Source organism: Budorcas taxicolor, chromosome 8, assembly GCF_023091745.1.
Source record: "Budorcas taxicolor isolate Tak-1 chromosome 8, Takin1.1, whole genome shotgun sequence".
Taxonomy (NCBI): domain Eukaryota; kingdom Metazoa; phylum Chordata; class Mammalia; order Artiodactyla; family Bovidae; genus Budorcas; species Budorcas taxicolor.
Window position 1 is genome coordinate 93,681,989 of NC_068917.1, and position 27,486 is coordinate 93,709,474.

The 27,486-nt window shown below is 40.9% G+C and overlaps 1 protein-coding gene across 1 annotated transcript in view; it reads left to right on the forward strand.

Moving 5' to 3' along the window:
- Positions 1 to 27,486, forward strand: part of PLPPR1 (phospholipid phosphatase related 1) — a 164,378-nt gene that overhangs the window by 125,428 nt on the left and 11,464 nt on the right. Inside the window, exons 4-5 of the mRNA XM_052644631.1 lie at positions 785 to 917; positions 25,225 to 25,475. Of these exons, the coding sequence (XP_052500591.1) occupies positions 785 to 917; positions 25,225 to 25,475 (384 nt within the window). The remainder of the gene's footprint in view (positions 1 to 784; positions 918 to 25,224; positions 25,476 to 27,486) is intronic.

The following is a 27,486-nucleotide window of genomic DNA, read 5'->3' on the forward strand; positions in this document are numbered from 1 at the left end:
TGGAGCTTCAGCTTCAACATCAATCCTTCCAATGAATATTCAGGACTGATTCCCTTTAGGATGGACTGGTTGGATCTCCTTGCAGTCCAAGGGATTCTCAAGATTCTTCTCCAACACCACAGTACAAAAGCATCACGCTCAGCTTTCATTATAGTCCAGCTCTCACATCCATACATGACTACTGGAAAAACCATAGCCTTGACTAGACAGACCTTTGCTGGCAAAGTAATGTCTCTGCTTTTTAATATGTTGTCTAGGTTGATCATAACTTTTCTTCCATGGAGTAAGTGTCTTTTAATTTCATGGCAGCAGTCACCATCTGCAGTGATTTTGGAGCCCCCCAAAATAAAGTCTGTCCCTGTTTCCATTGTTATTGCCACATAATGAAATAACAGTTTATTGTGATGTGTGCATATAATGCCCTGCTGGGCACATTGGCTATCCCAGTCATTCCTCATCACTGTAATACACACATTCAGTTTAAAATATTCAAGACCAGCTTGAGTGAGCTTGTTCATTGATTCTCTTATTCAATTTATTATTTCAACTTATGTTTTATATGACTTTAGAATTTAATATTATACCTGAAATCTACCTGAAATTATCAATTATTGCTTTCTCTAATTCTTTTAAAGAGTTGACTGCAAAGTGCTATTTAACTCTCCATCTCTCCAACATAGTTTTTTAATATAATTGTGAAGCCTCAGAAGTTTTCAGTTTTTTTAAGCCAATGGTATATCAGAAAGCTCTCCAACTTGATAATTTTTTAACATTCCTTCTCCAGATTTTTATTGGTGAGATATCCATGTATTTCATAAAGTCAACCAGAGAATCTCTGATTGCCCAGGAGAAAACAATTCTGACTGGAGAATGCTGTTACCTGAACCCCTTACTCCGAAGGATCATAAGATTCATAGGTGAGTACAAGGGCATGTTGTATAAGCCCTCACTTTTAGGTAAAACTTACTAAAGATGAACATACTTGATAAACATAACCTAAGCTATGGAAGCACCAACTTTAAAAGCAAGGGTTGTTTTAGAGTTTTTCTAGAAGTGCAGAAATTGTGCCTGACCGTGGTGCCAACTCAATTTTTTCATCCTTAAAGTGAAGCAATACTTACTAATGTGTCTAACAAAAAATTTCAACTTTTTTCCTACACTATATCTGAGATTTCCTCAAGACATATATTTTAATATTGACTGGATATTGCCAAATACCCTTTAGCTGAGTCAGGCAAGGGAGTGGGCTATCAGGGAACATCAATAAAATGAACTTAGAAATAATCAAATTTCCTGGAAAAAAAAAAAGTTTCCTACCTAGTAATTCTGTTATGCAGGGAATTTTTTAAAGTATGGGAAATCACATCCATCAGGTTCTTGAAAATCATACCTTTCCAAAGTTGGGAAACAAAGAGTTTTACTAGTGTTTATGATAAGGAATAATTAAGACACTTTCTATATTCCTCCTTCTAGGACTTTTATAAAAATGCTGAGGGGATATGGATAATGATCACAGATATAGGAATGAATGTGTATATGGGTAAATGTGGGAATATAGATCTCACAGAGTTCCTACACAGTGAGTACTCAGTAAACAATTATTAGTGTTCTAAGGAGATCCTGCAAATTATCTACTGGTCAAGTGCTTGTGGGAGAGAAGATAAAACTCTGAACGCATCAACATGGTATTAACACAAGTCATGATATCATTTAGAACATAGAGAACTGACAGCTGAGAGTGAAGTCCAGAAGATACATGATTTCAACTCCTTTGATTACTCTTAGTCCTTTCCTTCCTAATGAAGAAACGGTTGTATTTCCTCAAGTCATGAGCAAAGGATCACAGCACAATCAAATGTGTGGTAAATTCATGCACTCCCATGTTCACTGCAGCACTATTTATTAATATGATAGCCAAGACATGAAATCAACCTAAATGTCCATCAACAGAGCAATGGATAAAGATGATGTGGTACAGATATACACAATGGAATATTCAGTCCAGTTGAGTCGCTCAGTCGTGTCCGACTCTTGGCAACCCCATGGACTGCAGCACGCCAGGCCTCCCTGTCCATCACCGACTCCCAGGGTTTATTCAAACTCATGTCCATTGAGTTGGTGATGCCATCCAGCCATCTCATCCTCCATCATCCCCTTCTCCTCCTGCCCCCAATCCCTCCCAGCATCAGAGGCTTTTCCAGTGAGTCAACTCTTTGCATTAGATGGCCAAAGTACTGGAGTTTCAGCTTTAGCATCATTCCTTCCAAAGAATACCCAGGGCTGATCTCCTTCAGAATGGACTGGTTGGATCTCCTTGCAGTCCAAGGGACTCTCAAGAATCTTCTCCAACACCACAGTTCAAAAGCATCAATTCTTCAGCACTCAGCTTTCTTCACAGTCCAACTCTCACATCCATACATGACTACTGGAAAAACCATAGCCTTGACTAGACAGACCTTTGTTGGCAAAGTAATGTCTCTGCTTTTCAATATGCTACTAGGTTGGTCATAACTTTCCTTCCAAGGAGTAAGTGTCTTTTAATTTCATGGCTGCAATCACCATCTGCAGTGATTTTGGAGCCCAGAAAAATAAAGTCTGACATTGTTTCCCCATCTATTTCCCATGAAGTGATGGGACCAGATGCCATGATCTTCGTTTTCTGAATGTTGAGCTTTAAGCCAACTTTTTCACTCTCCTCTTTCACTTTCATCAAGAGGCTTTTTAGTTCCTCTTCACTTTCTGCCATAAGTGTGGTATCATTTGCATATCTGAGGTTATTGATATTTCTCCCGGCAATCTTGATTCCAGCTTGAGCTTTTTCCAGCCCAGCATTTCTCATGATGTACTCTGCATATAAGTTAAATAAGCAGGGTGACAATATACAGCCTTGATGTACTCCTGTTCCTATTTGGAACCAGTCTGTGGTTCTATGGTATGGACCTAACAGAAGCAGAAGATATTAAGAAGAGGTGGCAAGAATACACAGAAGAACTATACAAAAAAGATCTTCACGACCAAGATAATCACGATGGTATGATCACTCACCTAGAGCCAGACATCCTGGAATGTGAAGTCAACTGGGCCTTAGAAAGCATCACTACGAACAAAGCTAGTGGAGGTGATGGACTTCCAGTTTAGCTATTTCAAATCCTGAAAGATGATGCTGTGAAAGTGCTGCACTCAAGATGCCAGCGAATTTGGAAAACTCAACGGTGGCCACAGGACTGGAAAAGGTCAGTTTTCATTCCAGTCCCAAAGAAAGGCAATGCCAAAGAATGCTCAAACTATCACACAATTCTACTCATCTCACACGCTAGTAAAGTAATGCTCAAAACTCTCCAAGCCAGGCCTCAGGAATATGTGAACCATGAACTTCCAGATGTTCAAGCTGGTTTTAGAAAAGGCAGAGGAACCAGAGATCAAATTGCCAACATCTGCTAGATCATCAAAAAAGCAAGAGAGTTCCAGAAAAAAAAAAAAAAAAGGAATATTACTTGGCCATTAAAAAGAGTGACATAATGCCAGCAACATGGATGGATGTAGAGATTATCATACTAAGCCAGAAAGAGAAAGACAAACACCATGTGGTATCATTTACAAATGGAATCTGAAATACAAGACAAATGAAACACATGTGAAACAAAAATAGACCTACAGATATAGAAAACAGACTTGTAGTTGCCAAGGTGGGGATGGTGGAGGGAAAGACTGGGAGTTTGGAATTAGCAGATGGAAACTACTCTATATAGGATGGATAAACAACAAGGTCCTACTGTATAGCACAGGGAACTATAATATATTCAATATCCTGTGGTAAACCATAATGGAAAAGAACATGAAAAGAATGTATATATGTGTATAACTGAGTCACTTTGCTATACAGCAGAAATTAAACAATAGTATAAATCAACTATACCTTAATAAAATTTAAAAATTCTGTGCAGTAACTTCTAACATTGGCATGGGAGTGAGGGAAGTAGTAGCGTGGGAGGCCTAAGAAAACCTAAGTTAAAAGAAGCAACCCTTAACATTCAAATAGTCTTCGGCTTGGCAACTCACTCCAGTGTTCTTGCCTGGAGAATCCCAGGGACGGGGGAGCCTGTGGGCTGCCGTCTATGGGGTCGCACAGAGTTGGACATGACTGAAGCGGCTTGGCAGCAGGCAGCAGAATCACCTGTGGGAATCTGCAGTAGGCTCATTGGGTTTACCCTGATCCATGTGATGTCATCACTATCTATTATTTGTTCCAAACAAGAGTATCTTTCAAAGACATCCAGAATGTGGTCACTTGTTACCAGAGTGACTTCAAGAAAAAAAGAGGAGAGGAAAGAATATTTATTATATAGAACACTGGATTAGACACTTTATAATTTCCTTGATCCACCCAACACCCTTTAAGGTAGATTATAGTTCTAACTGTGCAGACAAAGAAGCTGATATAAAATGGGATAAAGTCACTATTCCCAAGGACTGTGAGTGTGTGTGTAAGGCTAATAATACCTGTATTGTGAGCATGAAAAATACTATCATAAAGAGCTTGATACCCAGTTTTTAATAGATGATGGTAATCATTTACTTTTAGCTTTCCATGGCATGATTTTGCTTTCCATGGGTTCAGTTACTCACCGTCAGCCATGGTCCAAAAAGGCTCCAGAAATAATTCCTACGTTTTAAATCACTCTCCATTCTGAGTATGCTGAAATCTTGCACCATCCTGCTCTGTCATGAATCTTCCCTCTGTCCAAAGGGTCCCACCTGTCCATCAGTCACTTAGCGGCCCTCTGGTTATCACATTGACTATCATCATATCGCAGGGCTATGTTCAGGTAACCCTTACTGTACTTAATAATGGCCTCAAAGTGCAAGAGTAATGATGCTGGCAATTTGGATATGCCAAAGAGAAGCCATAAAGTACTTTAAGCGAAAAGGTAAAGGTTCTCAACTTAATAAGAACAAGAACCATATGCTGAGGTTGAACAGTAAGGACAGATCCTTTGTTTGTGAAACTATGAAGGAAAAAGGAGCATGGGCTAGTCCTTCTGTCACAGCTCAAACTGCAAAAGCTGCCGCCACAGCGTGTGGTGAATACTCAGTCGAGACAGAAAAGGCATTACATTTGTACAGTAAGATATTCTGAGAAAGAGAGACTGTATTCACCTTTTATTACCGTAAATGTTGTTACAATTGGTCTATTTTGTTATTAGGTGTTGTTAATATCTTAGTGTACCTAACTTATAAATTAAACTTTATTCTAGGTATGTATGTATCAGAAAAACATAATAAAGGATTTGGTATTATCCATGCTTTCAGGCATCTACTGGGGGTCTTGGAATATATCCCCGTGAATAAGAGGGACTACTGCAATTTGTGATCCCTTGGAGAGGAGGGACTGTATCTTTCTTGCTTTGTATCAGTAGCATATTGTAAAATGCCTGTCATATAGTAGGCTTTCCATAATTTTTCTGGAGGGGTAAAGAACAAAACTAAACTGTGTTAAATCACAGATTTACCTAAAATTGCTTTCGTAAGTACTGATCCTTAAATATTCATTTGCCACCTGTTTAATTAACTTTTTACCTCTCTTAACTTAGTTCTGGAAAATTAAGGTACATAAATAAAGCAATTTCTAAGAGAAATTCAAAAGTCTATTCTGACTTTTCATATAGGAGAGGGAGGGGTTTATCCTGAGATGGGTAACTTTGTCGTAGTATCTGTGGATTTTTTTTAATAAGAGAAAAAAAGCATACTACTTGAAATGAAGATCCTTTAAATGGAGATGTTTCCTTTGAAAAAATTAAAGTATAATAAGTATTACTCAAAATGTATTAGAAGTATTATTATAAATTATTAACCAGTCTTTTTTTTCTAGCCCAACAGCCTGCAAAATGTATACTATGCAATTGATATTAGAAAATTATAACTATTCCTGTAAGCTGAAATGGCATGACTTTGCTCTTGCAGTTTATATAATTATTCTAGAACCTATTACAAATAGTGTTTCCTAACAAGTACAATCAGTTTCACATTGCAAAAATGGCCAATGAACTAGCAGAATATTTTTAAACAAAATAATGCTTTATTCTATCACAGATGATAAAAAAACTTGGGGTTCTAGTACATTTCTAGTGAGAGTAAGTTCATATACACTTTCTGCATAGCAGTTTGACAGTATATTTCAATAGCCTTAAAATAATCAACCTTTTTAACTCAAAAGTCTATTTTAAATAATCTGTCCTAAGGAAATAATTGGAAATGTAAATCAATTTTTACAGACTAAAATCATTTTTTCATAATATAAATTAGAAATATCTAAAATATAACTTTTAAAAATAGTGTTACCTATAAGGTACAATCTCAGAAAATGGTATTTTTTAATGAATTTTTAATGAAAGGGGAAAATTCACGATATAATGCTATGTGAAAAAGTCATGACACTAGGAACCTATTTATTCTGAAATAAAAAGGATTCAACATGATATGTATATATCAGGCTCGAAGAATGTCAAGTCCTTTAATACAGTGTTTGCTGTTGAAAGAAGATCTGAAAGTGGCACCTTGACTCTCAGATCCCCTGTCTTCTCTAGACTGTGTGACTGGGACTTGAACAGACAGCCCCTCACCCCACCCTACAGATCCAAATTAAATTTTAAGTGAGAAAATGGCAATGGCCGAGTCAAAGGAAAAACATTCAAATTAAGCCATCTTGTCCTATAGACAAATGCTAACTGTGTTGACCCTGACAGAAAGGATTGAACTCCTCTGATTCCCAAATCCAGCGATAACTTTTTTCCAGGGTCCTCATTATAAGGAAGATGAAACACCCTCACAGACATAGAAAACTTGTGGTTACCAGAGAGGAAATGTCTGGGACTAACAGATACATACCACTATGTATAAAGTAAACAACAAGGATTTACCGTATAGCACAGGGAACTATATTCAATATCTGATAATAACCTGTAACGGAAAAGAACCTGAAAATACATATGTAACTGAAACACATTGCTGTACACCTAAAACTAATGCTATATGATAAGTCAACTATACTACAACAAACAAAAAGCAGTCTCCCAGGCTTTAGCTGTAAACCCTCAGAGTTAACTTCTGTGAAAGCGAAGTCGCTCAGTCGTGTCCGACTCTTTGGGACCCCATGGACTGTAGCCCACCAGGCCCCTCCGTTCTTGGGGCTCTCCAGGCAAGAGTACTGGAGTGGGTTGCCATTTCCTTCACCAGGGGATCTTCCCGACCCAGGGATCAAACCCAGGTCTCCTGCCCTGCAGGCAGACGCTTTACCCTCTGAGCCACCAGGCAAGCCCAACTTCTATACTCATTTCCAAACTGCTATATAGTTTCTCACACTGTGTTACATGACGTGGGAAGGGAGAAAAGGAATTTGCGGAACTAACAAATTTGACCAACCTTTTATCAAAGCAAATGTTGTCAAATTAGTAACACATATTTAGGCTTCTCCCTTTCATTTTCTCCTCTCCATTGCTTTCCCTTCCTATACCAGTTTTTTTGGTAGGCATTAAACTGAACAACAATACACAGCCTTAAGTTCTAAGATGACATAAACCTCTACATTCTCTTTTCAGAAACAAAAACAAAGGAAGGAAGTCATATTTAAATCCCTTTCATTCACAAATATACTTGAGTAAGCATATCTTGTAAATATTGATTATTAAATAATAGTTTTTTCATTTAAAACTGAAAAGTATGGGTAAAAAATATTAGAATTTGATGAGGGTTTTTGGTTTATTTGCCTTCTTGAATAACTTTCCTTGGGGTTAAAGAAAAATACTGATCCAAATATACCAAGATTAGATTGTCTATTAGCACATAAAATAGACTGTCATCCAGAAGCTGTTTATTATGGGCTTTTCATTTGGAATCACACAGTTGCTCTGTTATTACTTCTAATAAAACTTTAATTAAATACCAAGTAAGTCTTAGACCATTTATTTAGGTCAGGTCTAAGGATTAGGTAGCCAGGGACAGACTGGAAAGTACCATGGTAAAGAGTTAATTCATGTAACACTAATTAATTGCCATAAATTAAGTGTGATCTAAATGAAGCATGAATATTTTAAATGCAACCTCAAAGGTCACAGTGTTTTATGGTTGTAAGAATTGATACCCTGAGACAAGCTTAATGTCAGCCTTTTTGAGAACTAGAAAATCCTTCTCAATTTAGAAATTCATTTAGATGTACTTTACCTGAAAGGAAGCTCCATTTGATTGCATCAGTCCATTTTTACTTGCATTCAGTGTTTATAATTATAAACAGGGGACTCAACATATGTTTAACCTTCAACAATTATTGGCATCTACCATATGCTAAACACTGATTAAGGTGTTGAGAACATATTAGTGAACTGAATAGAGATTTACTTCCTCTCATTGAATTTATATTCTAATGGGGGAAGCTAGGCATTAAACTAAGTATATTATAGTATTTGTGTTATGGAGGGAAATAATGTAGAAAAAGGAAATAGGGGGTTTGCAAAGGCAAATATGCAATTTTAAGCGGGAAGGAAGAGGCTGCCCTCCAATGAGAATTGTCTAGAGTTGGCAGTGACTTCATAGCAGGACAATGATCATTCCAGGAAACTAGGTGCCCAGTGAACTAGCCCAGCTCCATATGTTGACCACGGAAGTTGACCTTGGCTGGAGAGTTTGAAGGAGAATGTCAGTGCCCAGGCACCCAACTTTAGTTCTGAGTCCAGAGCAGACCCTAAAACAAATATGTCAAAGACAACGTATGGCATGGGCCTGTAAGTAGATGGAGATATTTCTGCTGCTGCTGCTGCTGCTGCTAAGTCGCTTCAGTCGTTCCAACTCTGTGCGACCCCATAGACGGCAGCCCACCAGGTTCCCCCATCCCTGGGATTCTCTAGGCAAGAATACTGGAGTGGGTTGCCATTTCCTTCTCCAGTGCATGAAAGTGAAAAGTGAAAGTGAAGTTGCTCAGTCGTGTCTGACTCTTAGCGACCCCATGGACCGCAGCCCACCAGGCTCCTCCATCCATGGGAGTTTCAGGGCAAGAGTACTGGAGTGCGGTGCCATTGCCTTCTCCGGAGATATTTCTAGAACTCAGCAACAAGAACCAGATTTGAACCCAGGTATATAGCTGAGAAACCTATATGCAGGTCAGGAAACAACAGAACTGGACATGGAACAACAGACTGGTTCCAAATAGGAAAAGGAGTACGTCAAGGCTGTATATTGTCACCCTGCTTATTTAACTTCTATGCAGAGTACATCATGAGAAATGCTGGGCTGGGAGAAGCTCAAGCTGGAATCAAGATTGCTGGGAGAAATATCAATAACCTCAGATATGCAGATGACACCACCCTTATGGCAGAAAGGGAAGAAGAACTAAAAAGCCTCTTGATGAAAGTGAAAGAGGAAAGTGAAAGTGGAGAGTGAAAAAGTTGGCTTAAAGCTCAACATTCAGAAAGTGAAGATCATGACATCTAGTCCCATCATTTCATGGGAAATAGATGGGGAAACAGTGGAAACAGTGTCAGACTTTATTTTTTGCAGCTCCAAAATCACTGCAGATGGTGACTGCAGCCATGAAATTAAAAGACGCTTACTCCTTGGAAGAAAAGTTATGACCAACCTAGATAGCATATTCAAAAGCAGAGACATTACTTTGCCAACAAAGGTCCATCTAGTCAAGGCTATGGTTTTTCTAGTGGTCATGTATGGATGTGAGAGTTGGACTGTAAAGAAAGCTGAGCGCCAAAGAATTGATGCTTTTGAACTGTGGTATTAGAGAAGACTCTTGAGAGTCCCTTGGACTGCAAGGAGATTCAACAAGTCCATTCTGAAGGAGATCAGCCCTGGGTGTTCTTTGGAAGGAATGATGCTAAAGCTGAAACTCCAATACTTTGGCCACCTTATGTGAAGAGTTGACTCATTGGAAAAGACTCTGATGCTGGGAGGGACTGGGGGCAGGAGTAGAAGGGGACAACAGAGGATGAGATGGCTGGGTGGCATCACGGACTCGATGGACGTGAGTCTGAGTGAACTCCGGGAGTTGGTGATGGACAGGGAGGCCATGCTGCGATTCATGGGGTCGCAAAGAGTCGGACACGACTGAGCGACTGAACTGAACTGAATTGATATAGCTGAGGCAGCAAAAGCCAGGATGGATCTTAGGAAATAAGTGGAACCTCAGTTTCTGGACCCTGTGAACATACAGATCACCAGACTTTGAGACAAAGATGTTTGATGCTTCCCTCTAGGGACCAGGATGGACTCTGGATGCAGGAGAGGGAGGCATGCTGAGGTTGAGAGCCTTGGTTGACGTCGGAGGCATAACCAGGGCTCAAACACTACTCACATCTCAAGAAGGTGTGCCGAGGCTGCTTTTGGTTGCTCAGTCTAGTCCTCCTTGAATGTCAGTCCTCACTGAACCAGAGCATTACAGGCCTGAACAAGACTCCTGACCCAGAATTCTACAAGTTACTCTAATTATCAAGACGAAAGTTATTTCATCATGAGACTCAAGTGACCCTTTTCCAAGGACCCTTCCCAGAACCAGTGTTTAGAGACTGAACTCAAATAAAAAGACTAACTGAGTGGCTTAGTGCTAACTAGAAGGACTATGGAAAAATTAATGCTTAAGAGCTAACTAAAAGAAGTAAGAATTGCTGCTTTCTCTAGCACTTTGCAGATTAACCTGTGCAAATTCATGGTGCTTCAGTGAACTTATTGGCTGTAAAGCAGTTTCTCTTCCTCAGCACTGTTTACATCTTGGGCCTGTTAGTTCTTTTCTGTACAGGAGGGGAGGGCATCCTCCATTGTAGAGTGCAGGATGCATGGGAGCGTCCCTGGCCTCTAACCAGATGCCAGCAGCACCCCCTCCCCTACGAGTGACAATCAAAAATGCTTCCAAACATTACAAAATGTCCCCTGGGGACAGGATCACCCTCAGTCAAAATCCACTGCTATAACAAGTATTTCAAAGACTTTTTAAAAAGAGTTTTATGAATATTTATGTTATATAAGATCACACACAACAAAGTCAAGCACAGCGAGGTGCAGAAATACTGTCTGAATATCAGAAATGAATCCCAGGGCTTCCCTGGTGGCTCTGTGCTAAAAGAGTCTGCCTGCCAAGGCAGGAGACACAGGTTCAATCCCTGAACTGGGAAGATCCCACATGCTGCAGCGCAACTAAGCTCCCGTGCCACAACTATTGAGCCTGTGCTCTAGAGCCTGGGAGTTACAGCTACTGAGCCCATGTGCTGCAATTACTGCAGCCTGCAGGCCCTAGAGCCTGTGTTCCACAAGAGAAGCCACCTCAGTAAGTAGCCTGCCCACTGCAACTAGAGAGTAGCCCCCACTCGCTGCAACTAGAGGAAAGTCTTCACAGCAAAGAAGACCCAGCACAGCCAAAGAAAGGAAGAAATGACTCCCAACAACTGATACAGGGCAGTTTCAAAGTTTTCTATGATTAAAAAAATAACAACAAAATTTGCAAAATATGCAAATATCAAATCACATTGTATACCTGAAACTAATACAATGCTACATGTCACTTGCACCTTAATTTTTAAAAGTGCATGTTTTGGAAATAATTTAAATTATTACATCAAAACATAATAAAAGTGGGTGGGAAATGCTGATGCAGAGAGCAACACTACCAGATCAGGATGGCTCATCACCAATAGGGCCGGCAGCTGCCTGCTGATGGAACTTGAGGCTGGTCAGGTGGTGGGAATGGAAGTGGATTCAGATCAACAGCTTTGGGTTTAGAAACTTATAAATATGAATCAGAAAGAGCAAAATTTGAAGGCTGGAAGCCCTCCAGGATTTGATTTCCTGTTTTTAGTTTCCTTGATAGGTAAGGAATCTAAAATCTTTCCTCTCCACCTTTAGTTTGTATCTAGGTGTACTTTCTAGTACATCATGCAAAATGCCAGGCTGGATGAATCACAAGCTGGAAATCAAGACTGCCGGGAGAAATATCAACAACCTCAGATATGCAGATGATACCACTCTAATGGCAGAAAGTGAAGAGGAACTAAAGAGCCTCTTGATGAAGGTGAAAAAGCTGGCTTAAAACTCAACATTCAAAAAACTAAGATCATGGCACTCACTCCCATCACTTCATGGTAAATAGATGGGAAAAAGAGGAAACAGTGACAGATTTTATTTTCTTGGGCTCCAAAATCACTGTAGACATAAAATTAAAGATGCTTGCTCCTTGAAAAGAAAGCTATGACAAACCTAGACAGTTTATTAAAAAGCAGAGACATTACTTTGCCACCAAAGGTCTATGTAGCATATTAAAAAGTAGAGACATCACTTTGCTGACAAAGGTCCATATTGTCAAAGCTATGGTTTTTCCAGCAGTCATGTATTGATGTGAGAGTTGGACCATAAAGAAGACTGAGTGCCAAAGAACTGAGGCTTTGGAATTGTGCTGGAGAAGACTCTTGAGAGGCCCTCAGACTGGAAGAAGCTCAAACTAGTCGATCCTAAAGGAAATCAACCCTGAATATTCATTGGAAGGACTGTTGCTGAAGTTCTAATACTTTGGTCACCTGAGGTGAAAAGCCAGGGGTGGGCAAAGGACGAAATGATTAGGTAACATCACTGCCAGGGTCCAGCCCTGGTGGAACCAGGGAATTCGAAGCGGGGATGGCGTAGCGAGGAAAAACTTATTTAATTAGAAATATAAAGAGAGATTAAGAAGAAATAGTGTAGCAGGAAAATTTAGTGGAGAAAAGAGGCTGAATAACTTGGTTTACGTGGAAAGCCAATAAAGTTCCAGACGAGGAACTTGCACCATCTACGTTAGGCCACAGGCACCCGCTTGAATAGCGGGGGTGCCCCACCTTGGGCTCCCTCTCACGTGGATCTTAGAAGCCAGGGCAAGTAAGTAGACATGGCAAGCCTCCATGCCCCAGATGGGAATTCAGCCAAAAAAGGAGAGAAGGAGAATAGACCACATGGGGGAAACCAGTCCAGTGACTGACCCGTCCTCTATTGTCCAGAAAAGCCTTTTATACCTTTTTTTGTACATAGAGATCAATGGATAATATAAAATTATGCAGCGTCAGCATCCCTGACTCTTACTGAGACCAGGCTCTCTCTCTGCATACCTAGTTGTATACACAAGTCTTGGGTAATTTATATCATCTTCTGGCCAGAGGGCCAATTAACATTTTACAGCCCTTTTTCTGATAAGGGTTTGTCAACCAGAAGACTTATTTGCCCTAACAGTGTTGTTCTTCCCAAAGTCTGGTGCCACTCTCAGAAAGCACTAAATAAAGTTACATTCTTACATAGCAAAGACGCAACAATTTATAACAATGAAAGAAGTACAGTGATTTATAACAAAGAAAAAAGTAATTAACTCAAAAGTCTAGTGTTGCTAACATCAAAACTACTGTATTCCTTTTTCTATATCCCTATTACATTGATTAATGTCCTTCAGGTGTCTAAAAGATAAAGAATGTGGAGGCCTGGCAGCAGTCATTGAGTCAACAGTGAAAACCCATCACCAATATGATTTTTAGCTCTTTAGAAAAGGCTCTGTATCTTTAAGACACATTAAGCTTTGTGCCTCTCGCAGTTGGGGGGCTGTAAGCAATTCACAAGCTGCAAAAAGTCCAGGGGAACCTGTCAGGCAAGTTAGAGAGCCATCAAAGGGGGTTCAGGCCGAGACATTCTTTTTATATGCAGGAGACTGTTAACTGGAGCCCTAAGTTAATTCCTTTTAGAGGCAGAAGAGTGGAAAGCACAGTACAATAAGGCAGGCAGACTCTGGTTTTTTAGGGGTAGATGTTCAGGAAAACCAAGATGGAACCCCCGAAGCTGGATCACGCCTTTGCGTTTTGTCGGGCTTCCTTCCTCATGACCTTTGTCACAGGCGGGATTCCTCGCACAGGCTCCCGGCACATCACCAACTCAATGGACATGAATCTGAGCAAACTGCAGGAGATAGTGGAGGACAGAGGAGCCTGGCGTACTACAGTCCATGGGGTTGCAGAGTCGGGACCACTGAGCCACTGAGCACACAGCAGGCACACAACAGGAGTGAGGGAGGAAGCAGATCCTGAGATCTGAGAAAGCCCTGAGGAGCTGTCCTGCATGAAGAGGAGTAAAGTCCCTCTTGTTGAGATAGAGCCATCTTACCAAGAAATTGTACAACTTTGGGGACTTCCCTGACGTGCAGTGGTGAAAACCGCACACTCCCAGTGCAGAGGGCACAGGTTTGATCCCTGGTGGCTCAGATGGTAAAGCGTCTGCCTGCAACGCAGGAGACCTGGGTTTGATTCCTGGGTCGGAAAGATTCCCTGGAGAAGGAAATGGCAATCCACTCTAGCACTCTTGCCTGGAGAATCCCATGGACGGAGGAGCCTGGTGGGCTATAGTCCACAGGGTCTTGAAGAGTCGGACACGACTGAGGGACTTCACTTTCACTTTCACTTTTGGGTAACTAAGATCCCACATGACATGTGGCATGGCCAAAAGTAGACTTTTTTAAAAAATCATACATCTTTATACCTTGGAGGAGCAGAAGTATATCAGTTTGTTCCTTCATTTATAAAAACATTTGGGAGGTTTTCTGGCTGATAACTCTTCCTCTTGAAGACCTTTACCATGATGCGTAGTTATAGTAATGATAGAGCATTGTTTAAACACCACCAGCTCCTCATATTGTAAAGGTGTTTTATTAATACAAAGAATGAATAACAGAATACATGTTTGAGTTTGTTAGAATTAGTGTTCTTTCTTCTGCCTTAAAATAACTTTATAATCAACTTATTTGAAATATTCCTGAGTTATTAAAAACAATAGTCATTAATATATAAACCTCACAATGTACAAAATGTTTTTACAACTATTTATGTGATTTTTCAATAATAACCCAGTGACTTAGGACTATTTAAAACATCTAAATAAATAAAACCTCTCATATAGACAAAGTAACTGAAGTTCAGATTATTTGATTTACATAAAATTTCTTTTGATTAAAACCATGACATCAAGACAAGTAGCCTGCTGTCAGCTTTCATGTTTCTGTGACTTATTGAGGAAAGAGACCCCAGAATCTTTGTTCTGTGAACCCCTGAAATTAACTATCTAAGGAACTGACAGATTCAGTCCTGTCAGAAACTTCCTTTCAAAACACAATATTTGATGTATGTAAATCACTTTGCACTAATGGTGGTGTTGTACCAGAAAGAAAGTCAGATTCATTGCTAAAGTGATGAGAGAAGTGCCTCGTTCAGTGATGACATGTCTTAGGTATTCTACCATCTTCTTGTTGGCAAATTGTTGGCTAAAAAATAGAGGAATTCTTTTTCTGAGTTGACAAGGCAAACATTTCATTGGGGAAATGCTCTAAATCCTTGCCTTTTAGTGCATGAGTGAGAACTAAAGTCCTTTTTTTTCACAGCTTAATGCTTATGTATATATATATTTTTAAGTACATAAAAATATAAGCTTAGAGGGTTGTGACGGAAAAGGCAATGGCACCCCACTCCAGTACTCTTGCCTGGAAAATCCCATGGACGGAGGAGCCTGGTGGGCTGCAGTCCGTGGGGTCGCTAAGAGTCGGACACAACTGACTGACTTCACTTTCACGCGTTGGAGAAGGAAATGGCAACCCACTCCAGTGTTCTTGCCTAGAGAATCCCAGGGACGGGGGAGCCTGGTGGGCTGCCGTCTATGGGGTCACACAGAGTCGGACACAACTGAAGTGACTTAGCAGCAGCAGAGGGTTGTGAATAAGAGTCTGGATCTAGAGCCGTAAGTATTTAGTGTCTAATCCCAGCTCTTCTATTCCCATCACATGGGCTTCCCTGGTGGCTCGGGGGTAAAGAATTGGCCTGCCAGTGCAGGAGACCTGGGTTTGATCCCTGGGTCGGGAAGATCCCCTGGAGAAGGAAATGGCAACCCACTCCAGTATTCTTACCTGGGAAATCCCTTGGACAGAGGAGCCTGGCAGACTATAGTCCATAGGGTCGCAAAAGTGTCAGACACAACTTAGAGACTAAAAACAAACCCAGCTGTTCTATTTACTAGCTGTGTGAACTTAGTCAAATTAGTTGACCTCTCTGTGCCTCACTTTCCTCATCTGTAAAATCAAGATAATGGTGTCTACCTCAGAGAGTTGTGGTGGACTAATATTTCCAACCACTTAGATTAATACTGACCATGTTCTAAGCACCATGTATTAGCTATCTTGTTACCATCATTACCTAGTATCCATGGCAGTCTTATTTAAACATCTGTCTCATCAGCTCAGTACACCTTGCAAGGAAATATGATGAACATGGTAACTGCAGATAAAATATCTTCATTAGGAATTTTCCAGTTTGAATAAACCATGTTAAGGAGAAGAAAACATTTCACTGTCTCTCCTTTTTCTAAAGACATAATTGTTTCCTGAAGGAATGGTCTTCACAGCTGGATGACTTTCTCCACTGAGATTTTCCACTAGGGATCTCCACATGGCAACAGGAGAAGCAAAAAGAAACTATGTTCATTTCTTTGTATCTTATATTCCATTTGCAATGGTGCTTTGATGAAAGATGCAATCTAGAATGAAGACCCAATGATTGCATCAGAATATACTGAGGAAAGTTGAACATAAGAATTCCTTAGAGGTCCCCTTTCCACTGTCAAAAATGGTACTGGTGACCCCATTCCTCTTGCTTGTACCTGTGTGTAGGATAAGATTGCCATCAATTTTCCCACTAAAATAAAGGCCAGGAATTGATTTGAGGGGGTGTTTCCTTGTTTTTTTGAACATCATAGTGGGAAAACTGCCACAAAAGATTCACAAAGCTGGTTAACTTCTCAAAGTGAGAAAATGTTCAAGCATTCTTAATCTCAAACAGTATGGAGCTTGTGTGTGCTAAGTCGCTTCAGTCGTGTCCAACTCTTTGGGACCCTGTGGAATGCAAACTTTCAGGTTCCTCTGTCCATGGGGATTCTCCAGGCAAGATACTGGACTTAGTTGCCATGCCCTCCTCCAGGGGATCTTCCCAACCCAGGGACTGAACCCATGTCTCTTACATCTCCTGCACTGGCAGACAGGTTCTTTACCACTAAGATCTCTTGAGAAGCCCTTTCATTACCTTGATTTGCTAGCATAGACAGAAGAGCCATTCTCTTTTAGAAATGTTTAATAAAAGGTTGAGAACATATATTGAGAAAGAACTAAGATCCCCTCCCCTTTTCAGAGAGCAGTATTACCACTCTAACCCAGATAGCTTGTTTTTATGTCTTTTCCACTATCCTTTCAAAATTCTCTGTGTTAGTTTCTCCACAAGAAAAACATGTAGGAGCCATGCTTTCATGTGTGCACGTGTTAATATTTAAACTGACAACCATCGCAGCTTCTCAGAGTCAGAAATGGGGCAATGTGTCTCAAAGATGTTCATGTCTACGTAAAACTGCCCAAGTACATCATGACTTCCAGATTTCTTGTGCTTCATACACATCCACAGGAAGAAACCTCTCCTGCATATGTAGTGTGGATCTTCATACTCCAAATTAAGGATATTTCCTCATTCTTGCTGTATTGAAAAGGGAGAGTGATTTGCTTTCCAAATTATGATTTACAAGTTTTCTGACTCCTGAGACACTTAGAAAGACCCAGTTTTCAATTCTAAGCAGTTAGCACTCTACTGGATTTTGTGGCCTTTATTAAAAAGAGAAATGATCCCTACCGCTTACATGCTAAGTGGTTTGATCTCAACCCCATGTTCAACAGACTCAGGGATGTGAGACCCAACAGAAGTTAGACAATTTGGACAAGTTTTTATGCTCTTTTACTGTCTTCTCCTGTCAGTCCTTTCTGAAATCTCTTCTGCAGTTGATTCATTGATTCCACAAATGTCTATTAAGTGTTTACTGTGTGCCAGATTTGGTGCTAGGTACTTGGATACAGTATTGAGCAAAAAATAGATGTGTTCTCTGCTCTTTACAGCGTGCATATTATACAGTTCTAATGGGAGAGATGGACACTTTTGAATAATCACATATAAGAGGTACAAAAAAAGAAGTATAATGGTATAATACTAGTCTAAAATAGTATTTTTACTCACTCACCTAGGGTCAGTTAATCTACAACAGAGAGGCAAGAATACACAATGGAGAAAAGACACTCTTCAATAAGTGGTACTGGGAAAGCTGTACAGCTACATGTAAAAGAATGAAATTAGAACATTCTCTAATACCACACACACAAATAAACTCAAAATGGATTAAAGTCCTAAATGTAACACCAGATACTATGAAACTCCTATAGGAAAACATAGGCAGAACATTTTTTATATACATTGCAGCAATACCTGTCTGGATAGAGGAAAACAAAAAAACAGAAATGAACAAATGGTACCTAATAAACTTAAAAGCTTTTGCAAAGCAAAAGAAACCATAAACAAAATAAAAAGACAACCACAGGTTGGGAGAAAATATTTGAAAATGAAGCAACTGATTAATGAAGCAAGGGATTAATCTCCAAAATATACAAATAGCTCATGTGGCTCTGTCAAAAATAAATAAATGAAAAAGTGGGCAAAGGGGCTTCCCTGGTGGCTAAGTGGTAAGGAATCCCCCTGCCAATGCAGGAGACGTGGGTTTGATCCTGGTCTGGGAAGATCCCACATGCCATAAACCCGTGCACCACAACTATTAAGCCTGTTGTCTAGAGCTTGGCAGCCACAGCTACTTAAGCTCTCATGCCCTAGAGTCTATGCTCTACAACAAAAGAAGCCACCTCAATGAGAAGCCTGACCACCACAGTTGGAGAGCAGCCTTCGCTTTCCGCAGCTTAGAGAAAAGCTTATGTAGCAGCAAAGACCCAGCACAGCCAAAAAAAATTTTCAATTACTAATTTTTTTTAATTTAAATGTTTTTAAAATGGGCAAAGACCTAAGTGGATATTTCTCCAAAGAAGACACACAGAGGGCCAAAAAGCACATGAAAAGATGCTCAACATCACCAATTATCAGAGAAATACAAATCAAAACTACAGTGAGGTATCGTCACACATCAGTCAGAATAACCATCGTCAAAAAGTCTACAAACAGTAAATGCTGGAGATGGTGTGGAGAAAAGGAAATGGTATAGGGTTTTCTTAAAAACCTGAAAATAGAGTTGCCATATAATCCAACAATCTCATTCCTAGGCATATATCCAGAGGAAAATATAATTCAAAATGATATATGCACCCCAGTGTTCACAGTAGCAATATTCAGAATAACCAAGACACATGTGCTCAGTTACTCAGTTGTGTCTGAATCTTTGCAACCCCACGGACTGTAGCCCACCAGACTCCTTTGTCCATGAGATATTTTCAAGCAGAATACTGAAGTGGGTCGCCATTTCCTACTCTAAGACATGGAAGCAATCTAAACGTCCATCCCCGATGAAAGGTGTGATGCACATACACAATGGAATACTACTCAGCCACAGAAAAAAAATGAAATAATGTCATCTGCAGCAGCGTGAATGGGTGTGCAGATATTACGCTAAGTGAAGTAAGCTAGATAACACAAATATCATACGATATCACTTACACGTGAAATTTAAAAAGAAAAAATGATCCAAATGAACTTATTTACAAAACAGAAACAAACTCACATACTTACAAAATAAATTTATGGTTACCAAATGGGAACAGGAGAGAGAAATTAGGAGTTTGAGATTAACATATACACACTACTATACATAAAGCAGATAACCAACAAGCTTCTACTGTATAGCATAGGGAACTATATTCTGTATTTTGTAATAACTTGTAAGGGAAAACGGAGAAGGCAATAGCACCCCACTCCAGTACTCTTGCCTGGAAAATCCCATGGATGGAGGAGTCTGGTGGGCTGCCATCTATGGGGTCACAGAGTCGGACACGACTGAAGCGACTTAGCAGCAGCAGTAAGGGAAAACAATCTGAAATATATATGTATAACTGAATCACTTTGCTGTACACTTAAAATACAACATTGTAAATAAAGTGCACTTCAAAAAAACTTTATAAACCCAAAAAATATGCTTTATATATAGCAGTTGTGAATTTGAGTAACTCAAATATGCAAACATTTCATAGTTTTTGTTTTAACTGAGATGCAATTCACATACCACAAAATTCACCCTTTAAAGTGTTCAGTTTGATAGTTTTTAGTATATTCATGAAGTTGTACAACTACCAGCACCGTTTGATTCTAGAAAATTTCTTCATCCCTCCCAAAATACCAATACCTATTAGCAGTCACCCACTGTTTTTCCCTTCTCCCCAGACCCTGATGTTCACTATTCTACTCTCTGTCTTTGGAGTTGCCTATTTTAGGCATTTCACAAAAATTGATCATACAAGGTAAAAAAAAATAAAAGTAGCATTTTCCCCAAGACCCCATGTGATATGTGATTATTTCTCCCTCTTCAGTCTTAGGTGGCACAAGATCTATACATTCTGTTTTCCTCAACAGAAAGAACAGAATGACTTGCTCTCGGTCCAGTCTCCAGAGCTTAAGCCTGAAAGCAGGTTGGCATGCACAGCCCTGAGTCCAATTCCACATTAGCAGGTTTCCACCTGGAGTTCCTCAGCTCCACTGAACTGGCATCTCCTCCTACCCCCAGTGCCATGACGATGCAGTCACGCAAACCTATGGCACCCAGCCCACGCTGCTCTCTACATGCAGGTCTAAACCTCTCAGAAGCAAGATGCCAGCAGCAGGGCCCCTGCCACTGCCTGCCTAGCTGTTGTCCCAGAGCGTGTCTCTAAAATACATTTAGCAGAACAGGGGGAAAAGGAACTCGTCCCTGGCAAAGTCACAGAGCAGAACTCATCCAGTGGAGTGACAGCATCCATGTTTTCTGAGCAATCTAAATCCTGGATCTCTGAGTAGGGGGCAGACGAGAGAAAAGAAATCTCCCTCAGTTTTCTCCCATGATGGATCTTCAGAGAGAAGCTCAGGTTTTTCATGAGGTAAAATTTTGTGTGTGTGCACATGTGAGAAAGGAAGAGACACAGAAATCCTCACTGCTTATCCCTTTGAGCTGGCACTCTGAATGTCAATCTTTTTTCACTGTCATCATGTATATTTTAGTTGAGAAGTGTTCTGTTAGAGTCTGTCAGCAAAGTGCCATTTTAAGCTGCAAAATTGCACACTTGCAATTTAATATAGAATAATTGGCCTTCGGTTCAAAGGCTCCACCTCCGGTCACAGGTTCTTTGTGGCTAAAAGGAAATATTCCTTCCTTTGCTCACCCCATCAGCCCCTGCTAATTATTACTCTGTGGTCTGGGTCTAGGCTTCCTAATGAAGGCCTCCTGTGTGTCTTTCTCAGCAGCGAGCAGTCTGATTTCTTTATTTTGACCAGTTCTTTGTTTTGGAGGCAAAAATACATCCTGATAAGAGCCCTGTTAGCACTCGCCAGCCCACCAGTTACCTGCAGCCGAGAAGATCTTTGTCATACGTGTTTCCTGCTTATGTCACTGCTTGCCCTACGACCTTCTCAGCTGAGTAAAAGGATGGAACCCTGAACTGATCCCATGACAAGAAGCAGGTCACAGAGTTTCACCTCTGTCCCCATTTACCAGTGACCAAAGATCCTAATTTGTCCAAAGAATCCAGGTAAAGCCCTGAGAGGGAGGAAAAAGGATTTTTAACATTTTCATCTTCCTCTTTCTTCATCCTTTGATTCTTTTAGGCCACAAAGTGGCAGCAAGCTCAGGTTACCATAGTGATCCATGTCGTCAAAACAGGGACCACAGACCTCACCAACGATGCCAGTCTCTGTCCTAAAGCCAGGCTGCTTCTACCTCCTGGTTCTCTGAGCATTCTAATGCCCCTCATCCCTGATGGATTCACAAGTGCCCACGCCACTCTACACCAGGATGTATGGGTCCTGTGAGGTACCCTAGAGCTCAACCAATTTGACCCTCATCCACCACTGCTAACACAGGCATCCATAGCTACGCTACCATGGTAGGTGTGGAACTTCTCTAAAAGGTGTGCAGGGCTCCCGAGCTACATCCTGGGAGGCACAGGACAGACTTCAGCTTGATTTTCAAAAATCATCCCGGAGGTTTCTCTTGTGCTGCCCCTGGGGTTTGACAGCCAGCATGGGCAAGGAAGGGGGCAGCCCCTTCACTCCTTCAGCCAGACTAGGTAAGTTTCTAGCTCCTCCTTGGGAGACATGCTTCTCACATCTCCCCATTCCAGGGTTTATTATAGAAATTCAATGGTCTTGTCCTCCAGACCATGGCTCTTGGTTTTCCCATCCAATTCGTTTCAGAATTCCAAACAAAACAGTACATGCCTCAAGCATATAGCTCTGGCAAGCTAAGAGAGTTTTACTTTTAGACTTCTGTGTCTGCTGTAAACCCATTCAGAAATGTGATTAAGGACTTCCCTGGTGGTCCAGTTGCTAAGACTCAGCGCTCCTAATACAGGGGGCCCTATTTAGGGAATTAGATCTCACATGCCACAACCAAAGACCTCACATGCCACAACAGAGGCCTGGAGTAGCCAAATAAATAAATTAAAATATTTTTTTAAAAAAGAAGTGTGATTAGCTCCCCTGAAGCAAGGAATACTGTTGGGAGCAGAGCCATGAGCTAAGTATCAATAGAACCAGCTAGGGAGGGTCATAGGAATGAAAACTGTATCTGTTAAAATTTCAAAAAGATTATCACACTTAAAGAATTTTAGACACCAAGGTAGGACACTCCAAAAGGATCTCCTTCAAATCATATATTGCGGTACAGGAGGCCATAAACAGTGTTCCGCCTGACTCTAAGGACAAAAGCAACACTTTTTAGCTTCTGAGCCTTGTAATACACACACAAGAAGCTCAGGATTAACAGAGGAATGCCTGGAATGCCTTACAAAAGCCCTGTATGATCTGACATTGTCTGTGAATCACCAGGGTAGGCTCCACCACACTTTGTTGGCATGGCCTGTGCCAGGCAGGTGGAGTCCTGGGGCTGCCCTTCAGAAGCTACATCAAATACACCAGAAAGAGATGTTTGGAAAGCAAATGCTTGTTAAGCCATCAGGAAAAGCAGACATAATCCAGGGGAGGCCAAGGGACAAAGGGAAAGCAACTTTCAGCAACAGTATCACACGACAACAAAGCAGAAATTTGCCCATCACAGACCCACAGACTTGGCATTTCAGATACTCATCTGAGGAACCTAGAAATCCTCAGAAATGTCTCAGAAAGAATTCACCCTAATTGGAAGCACTCCAACAAATAAAATGCCAGGGGAAAATGCTGTCACTTTTCTCTTTTCAAATCATGAATTATCCTCGTTTCCTGGAAAAGTATGTCTAGACAGACTTATTGCCCCTTGAAAAAGCTAGAGACCTGGTCTTTGAGAATCTTACTTGAAGATATAAAAAGACTAGCCAGACTTCCAGAACCTGGGAGTGAAAGGAATGATCAATGAATGCTTAGTCTCAGAGGTCAGGTCCTAGGAGTGTCAGTCAGCTCAAGCTATTAAAAGAGCCAGTTCTCATTGTGATAAAGCACATCCTGGCAAAGCCACAGAAAAGAAAATTGTAAGAATCAATACAAGTCAAAATGGAAACCGGATGAAGGTTTCAGCCAAACTCGTCTTCACTTCTGATCTAATGGATTGACTTTTGGGTGCTGAAATCAATACAATTTGCAGATTCAAGACATTGAATATGGAAGTCAAAATTGGATAGGAATTTAATCAAAAACTATAGCAGATCCTTGAAATGTACAAGGGTTAATGCTGCCTCTCACTCTTGCCAATTCCTCCCACAGCTGAGTTGCACTGGCAAAGTCTTCTTTATCTCTTCAAGCAACCTGTGTATACCTTGGCTCTGCACAGCTGCTCTTGATACATTTAACAGATACTCTATAGATGTATGCATAACCTTTGGAAGAATCCACAGTGCAACTTCCTATAAGGAATTCACATTTTTGTTCAAGCTAGTCAGGGGCAATCCTATATTCCTGTGGAAGTTACCAGAGAACAGATAAAATCCAGGAAGTATAGCCTACCCACAGGATTCTAGCCAAACAGGTCAAGTCAGCGTGGTAGGTAAAATGATGCCTTTCTCACCCCAAAATGTTTATGCCCTAATCCCTAGAAACTATGGGCCATGTTACCTTACATGACAAACAGGAATGTACATGTGTGATTAGATTAAGGATTTTTAGATTATCCTGGATTATTCAGGTGGACACAATGTAACCAATGTAACATTGTAAGAGAAGCAAGATAGGGAGTCAGGGAAGAAGACGTGACCACGGCAGTAGAGCTCTTATGATGCGATTGCTAGAATCGGGGGCATAAGTCAAGGAATGAAGGGGAGAATCTGGGAAAGCAAGGAATAAGTTCTACTCTGGAGCTTCCAGAAAGAACACAGCTCTGCCAACACTTCAGTGTTAGCCCAGTGAAACCTATTTTGGACTTCTGATCTCCGGAACCGTAAAAGGATGCATCCGTGGTAGTTTAACCACTCAGCTGGTAATTTGATTCAGTCAACAACATTCTCATTTTCTGTTTCCAACATCAAATGAAGCATTCAATTCAATCAGGGTTTCTAGAGCGATCTTTTTCTTTGAAGGACGACTCATAACATATTCATTCTCTCTCACCTGCCATGATAACTCCTTCAAGGAGTACTCACATCTCCAACAGGACCAGGGAGAAGATATATTCTATAGAAGGCAAGAGAACCAACGTTGAGTAATTACTGAGTTGGCCAAGGTTCGCTCGTGTTTTTTCTGTAACACCTTTCAAATTTTTGGCCAACCCAATACTTAAAGCCAGGTACCCTAGGGGTTATTTTGTACATGTCTTATTTTATCTTTCCAACTCTTTTCTGAGGTATCATTCCCTGCAACCATGCTTGATAAGGGTACTAAGATTCAAAGAAGATAGCTTACACTGTAAACAAGTCACCAAAGGAGTGCCTAGAGCCCAGCTCTATGACTCCAAAATTCAGATCCTCCTATGAGAACATGCTGCTTCTACTTTATTGACACAAAACAGAAAAGCACTACCAGCAGCATGACTGCATCAGTTTGGAAGAAACAGTGGTTTAGGAAGCAGGAAAGAGAAAGGTGAGGGCACAGTTTGACTCCAGGGAGGACCTTTCTGATAGGTTGTCATGGGCTCGCACTGCTGTTTTTCTCCCAGGGACAAAAACCAATCTATGGTGGATGTCACTATTCCTAATTATTTTAAATCTCCTCATAGGAGTATTTGCTTTTGGGCTTTTTGCTACTGACATTTTTGTAAATGCCGGACAAGTGGTCACAGGGCACCTGACCCCGTACTTCCTGACGGTGTGCAAGCCCAACTACACCAGTACAGACTGCCGGGCGCACCACCAGTTCATCAACAACGGGAACATCTGCACCGGGGACCTGGAAGTGATAGAGAAGGCGCGGAGGTCCTTTCCCTCCAAACACGCCGCTCTGAGCATTTACTCCGCCCTGTACGCCACGGTGAGTATGACCCGAGAGGAGTTTGGGTTGTGATGGGTGTCTCTGCTATCCTCATCCCCCATTCTTTCATTACAGTCACTTCTGGTGGCTTCTGAAGTCATGTTACAATGTGTTTCTCTTCCATTATATCATGCTGTTGCCCCCACCCTCAATACCCCAATGTAAGACCCCAATGCCAGAGGATGTTAATTCTGGCATGACTGTTGATGATCACTTAGTCACATCCTCCCATTTTACAGATACAGAAACTGAGGCCCAGATAATTGTTAAGAGTATACAGTCAGAGCAGAGGCCCAGGCTACTGGCATTGGACACGGGGTTCTGTCACTGCCCAGAATAGCACTCTGCACCAAAGCTCTGGTTGGTTCCAGAATAGCACATATTCCTCACGCTTGTCCGTAGATTGTAGATGTAGGCCTTATGCAAATGCCTGCCCAAAGCAACACGCAATACCAGATGAAGACAGGGTTTTCCTCTGCTCCTCCTAACACTCTTCAACACTTTGCCAGGACAGATGGGCAATCCTGCAAGACCCTCAAAATCCGACAGTTCACTTCTCACTATTCTCTAGATCATAAAATCTCTTGACTGCCCCCACTGGGGTATAATAGTCTAAACTTTTTGGGCTCAAAGAGAAAGTGCAAAAGTGTGTCTAACATCTTAAAATAGAAGAAATGGTGTCCATCTATTTTTCCTGCTCTTTAATTCTGCCCACTTTGGAAATGACCTAGGGCTTCCCAGGCACTAGTGGTAAAGAACCCACCTGCCACTGCAGGAGACATAAGCGATATGGGTTCAATCCCTCGGCCGGGAAGCTTCCCTGGAAGAGGGCATGGCAGCCCACTCCAGTATTCGTGCCTGGAGAATTCTGTGGACAGAGGAGCCTGGTGGGCTATAGTCTATAGGGTCGCAAAGAGTCAGACATGAATGAAGTGCCTGAGCACGCATGGTAATGACATCATTTCACCTTTGCCTGACCTTTGCTTCTTTAGAACCTAGAGTGTAGAAGTAGACAAATCAATGCAAACATTCCACTGATATGTGTATTTACCTGTGGATGAGTGACTATTGGCTAAAAACATCCCTTTTCCTTCAACTTACTTTATATTTAGGGTACAACTAGTCTAGAGATTCTTGTGTGAAAGGTGAGGTAAGGAGAAGGCAGAGCAAAGGCCCTTTTCAAGCTATGCAGTCTTCCTAGAAACTCCCAGAGTGCCTTCAGCCCAGCCCCCAGGAGCACGTTCCCCTCCAATGAGAGTAACCACACTGCCCACTGCATCTGCTTCTGATGGAGGTGTGTCCATGCTATCGTCCCAGACACCGGCCTAAATTCAGGGAGGAGTAAAGGTGACTGACTACAGGTCTGGTCCATTTAGTGTGGTTTAAAAGAAATTGCTTGACATTCTCTTTAGAACAATGGTTCTTTTTTGTCCGATTTATAAAATCACATCTATAGGACAACTTTGCAAAACCTATTTCTTTTAGATTTACTCTTTAATGAATACATGACAAAAATGATTTCAGCCACCCCCACAGTAAGGAAACACGAATGTAAATAATACAGAAGCCTTGATTTACAAACAAACCAGTTTAGCTCAGTGAAGTTTCTTGACTCACTTTTACCCCACCCACTTAAAAAAAAAAAATCTATGTCAGGCATTTTTTTAAACAAGGTCTTTTCAGGCATTTGGCATAATTTCCAGCTTTCAAAATACTGTATCAATTTGTATCCTAGATTATCTAGAACTTATCTAGAACCTAAGTTATATGAAACAATGTACTCTTGCACCTTTTCCTGTATTTTTGTCAGACTTAAGTCATTGTTATATGAAATCAATTTTTACAACACCAGTACAAAAACAAATCTGTTACTCATCCTAAGCTACTGTCTCATCAAGTGAAATATAAATTTCTCTTGAGAAGAAAGAAGTATAGTCATCTCACTCAGAATATATGCTGGTAGAGCACATGTTTTCAAGGATTCAGATATAATCCAATTCAAATCATGCCC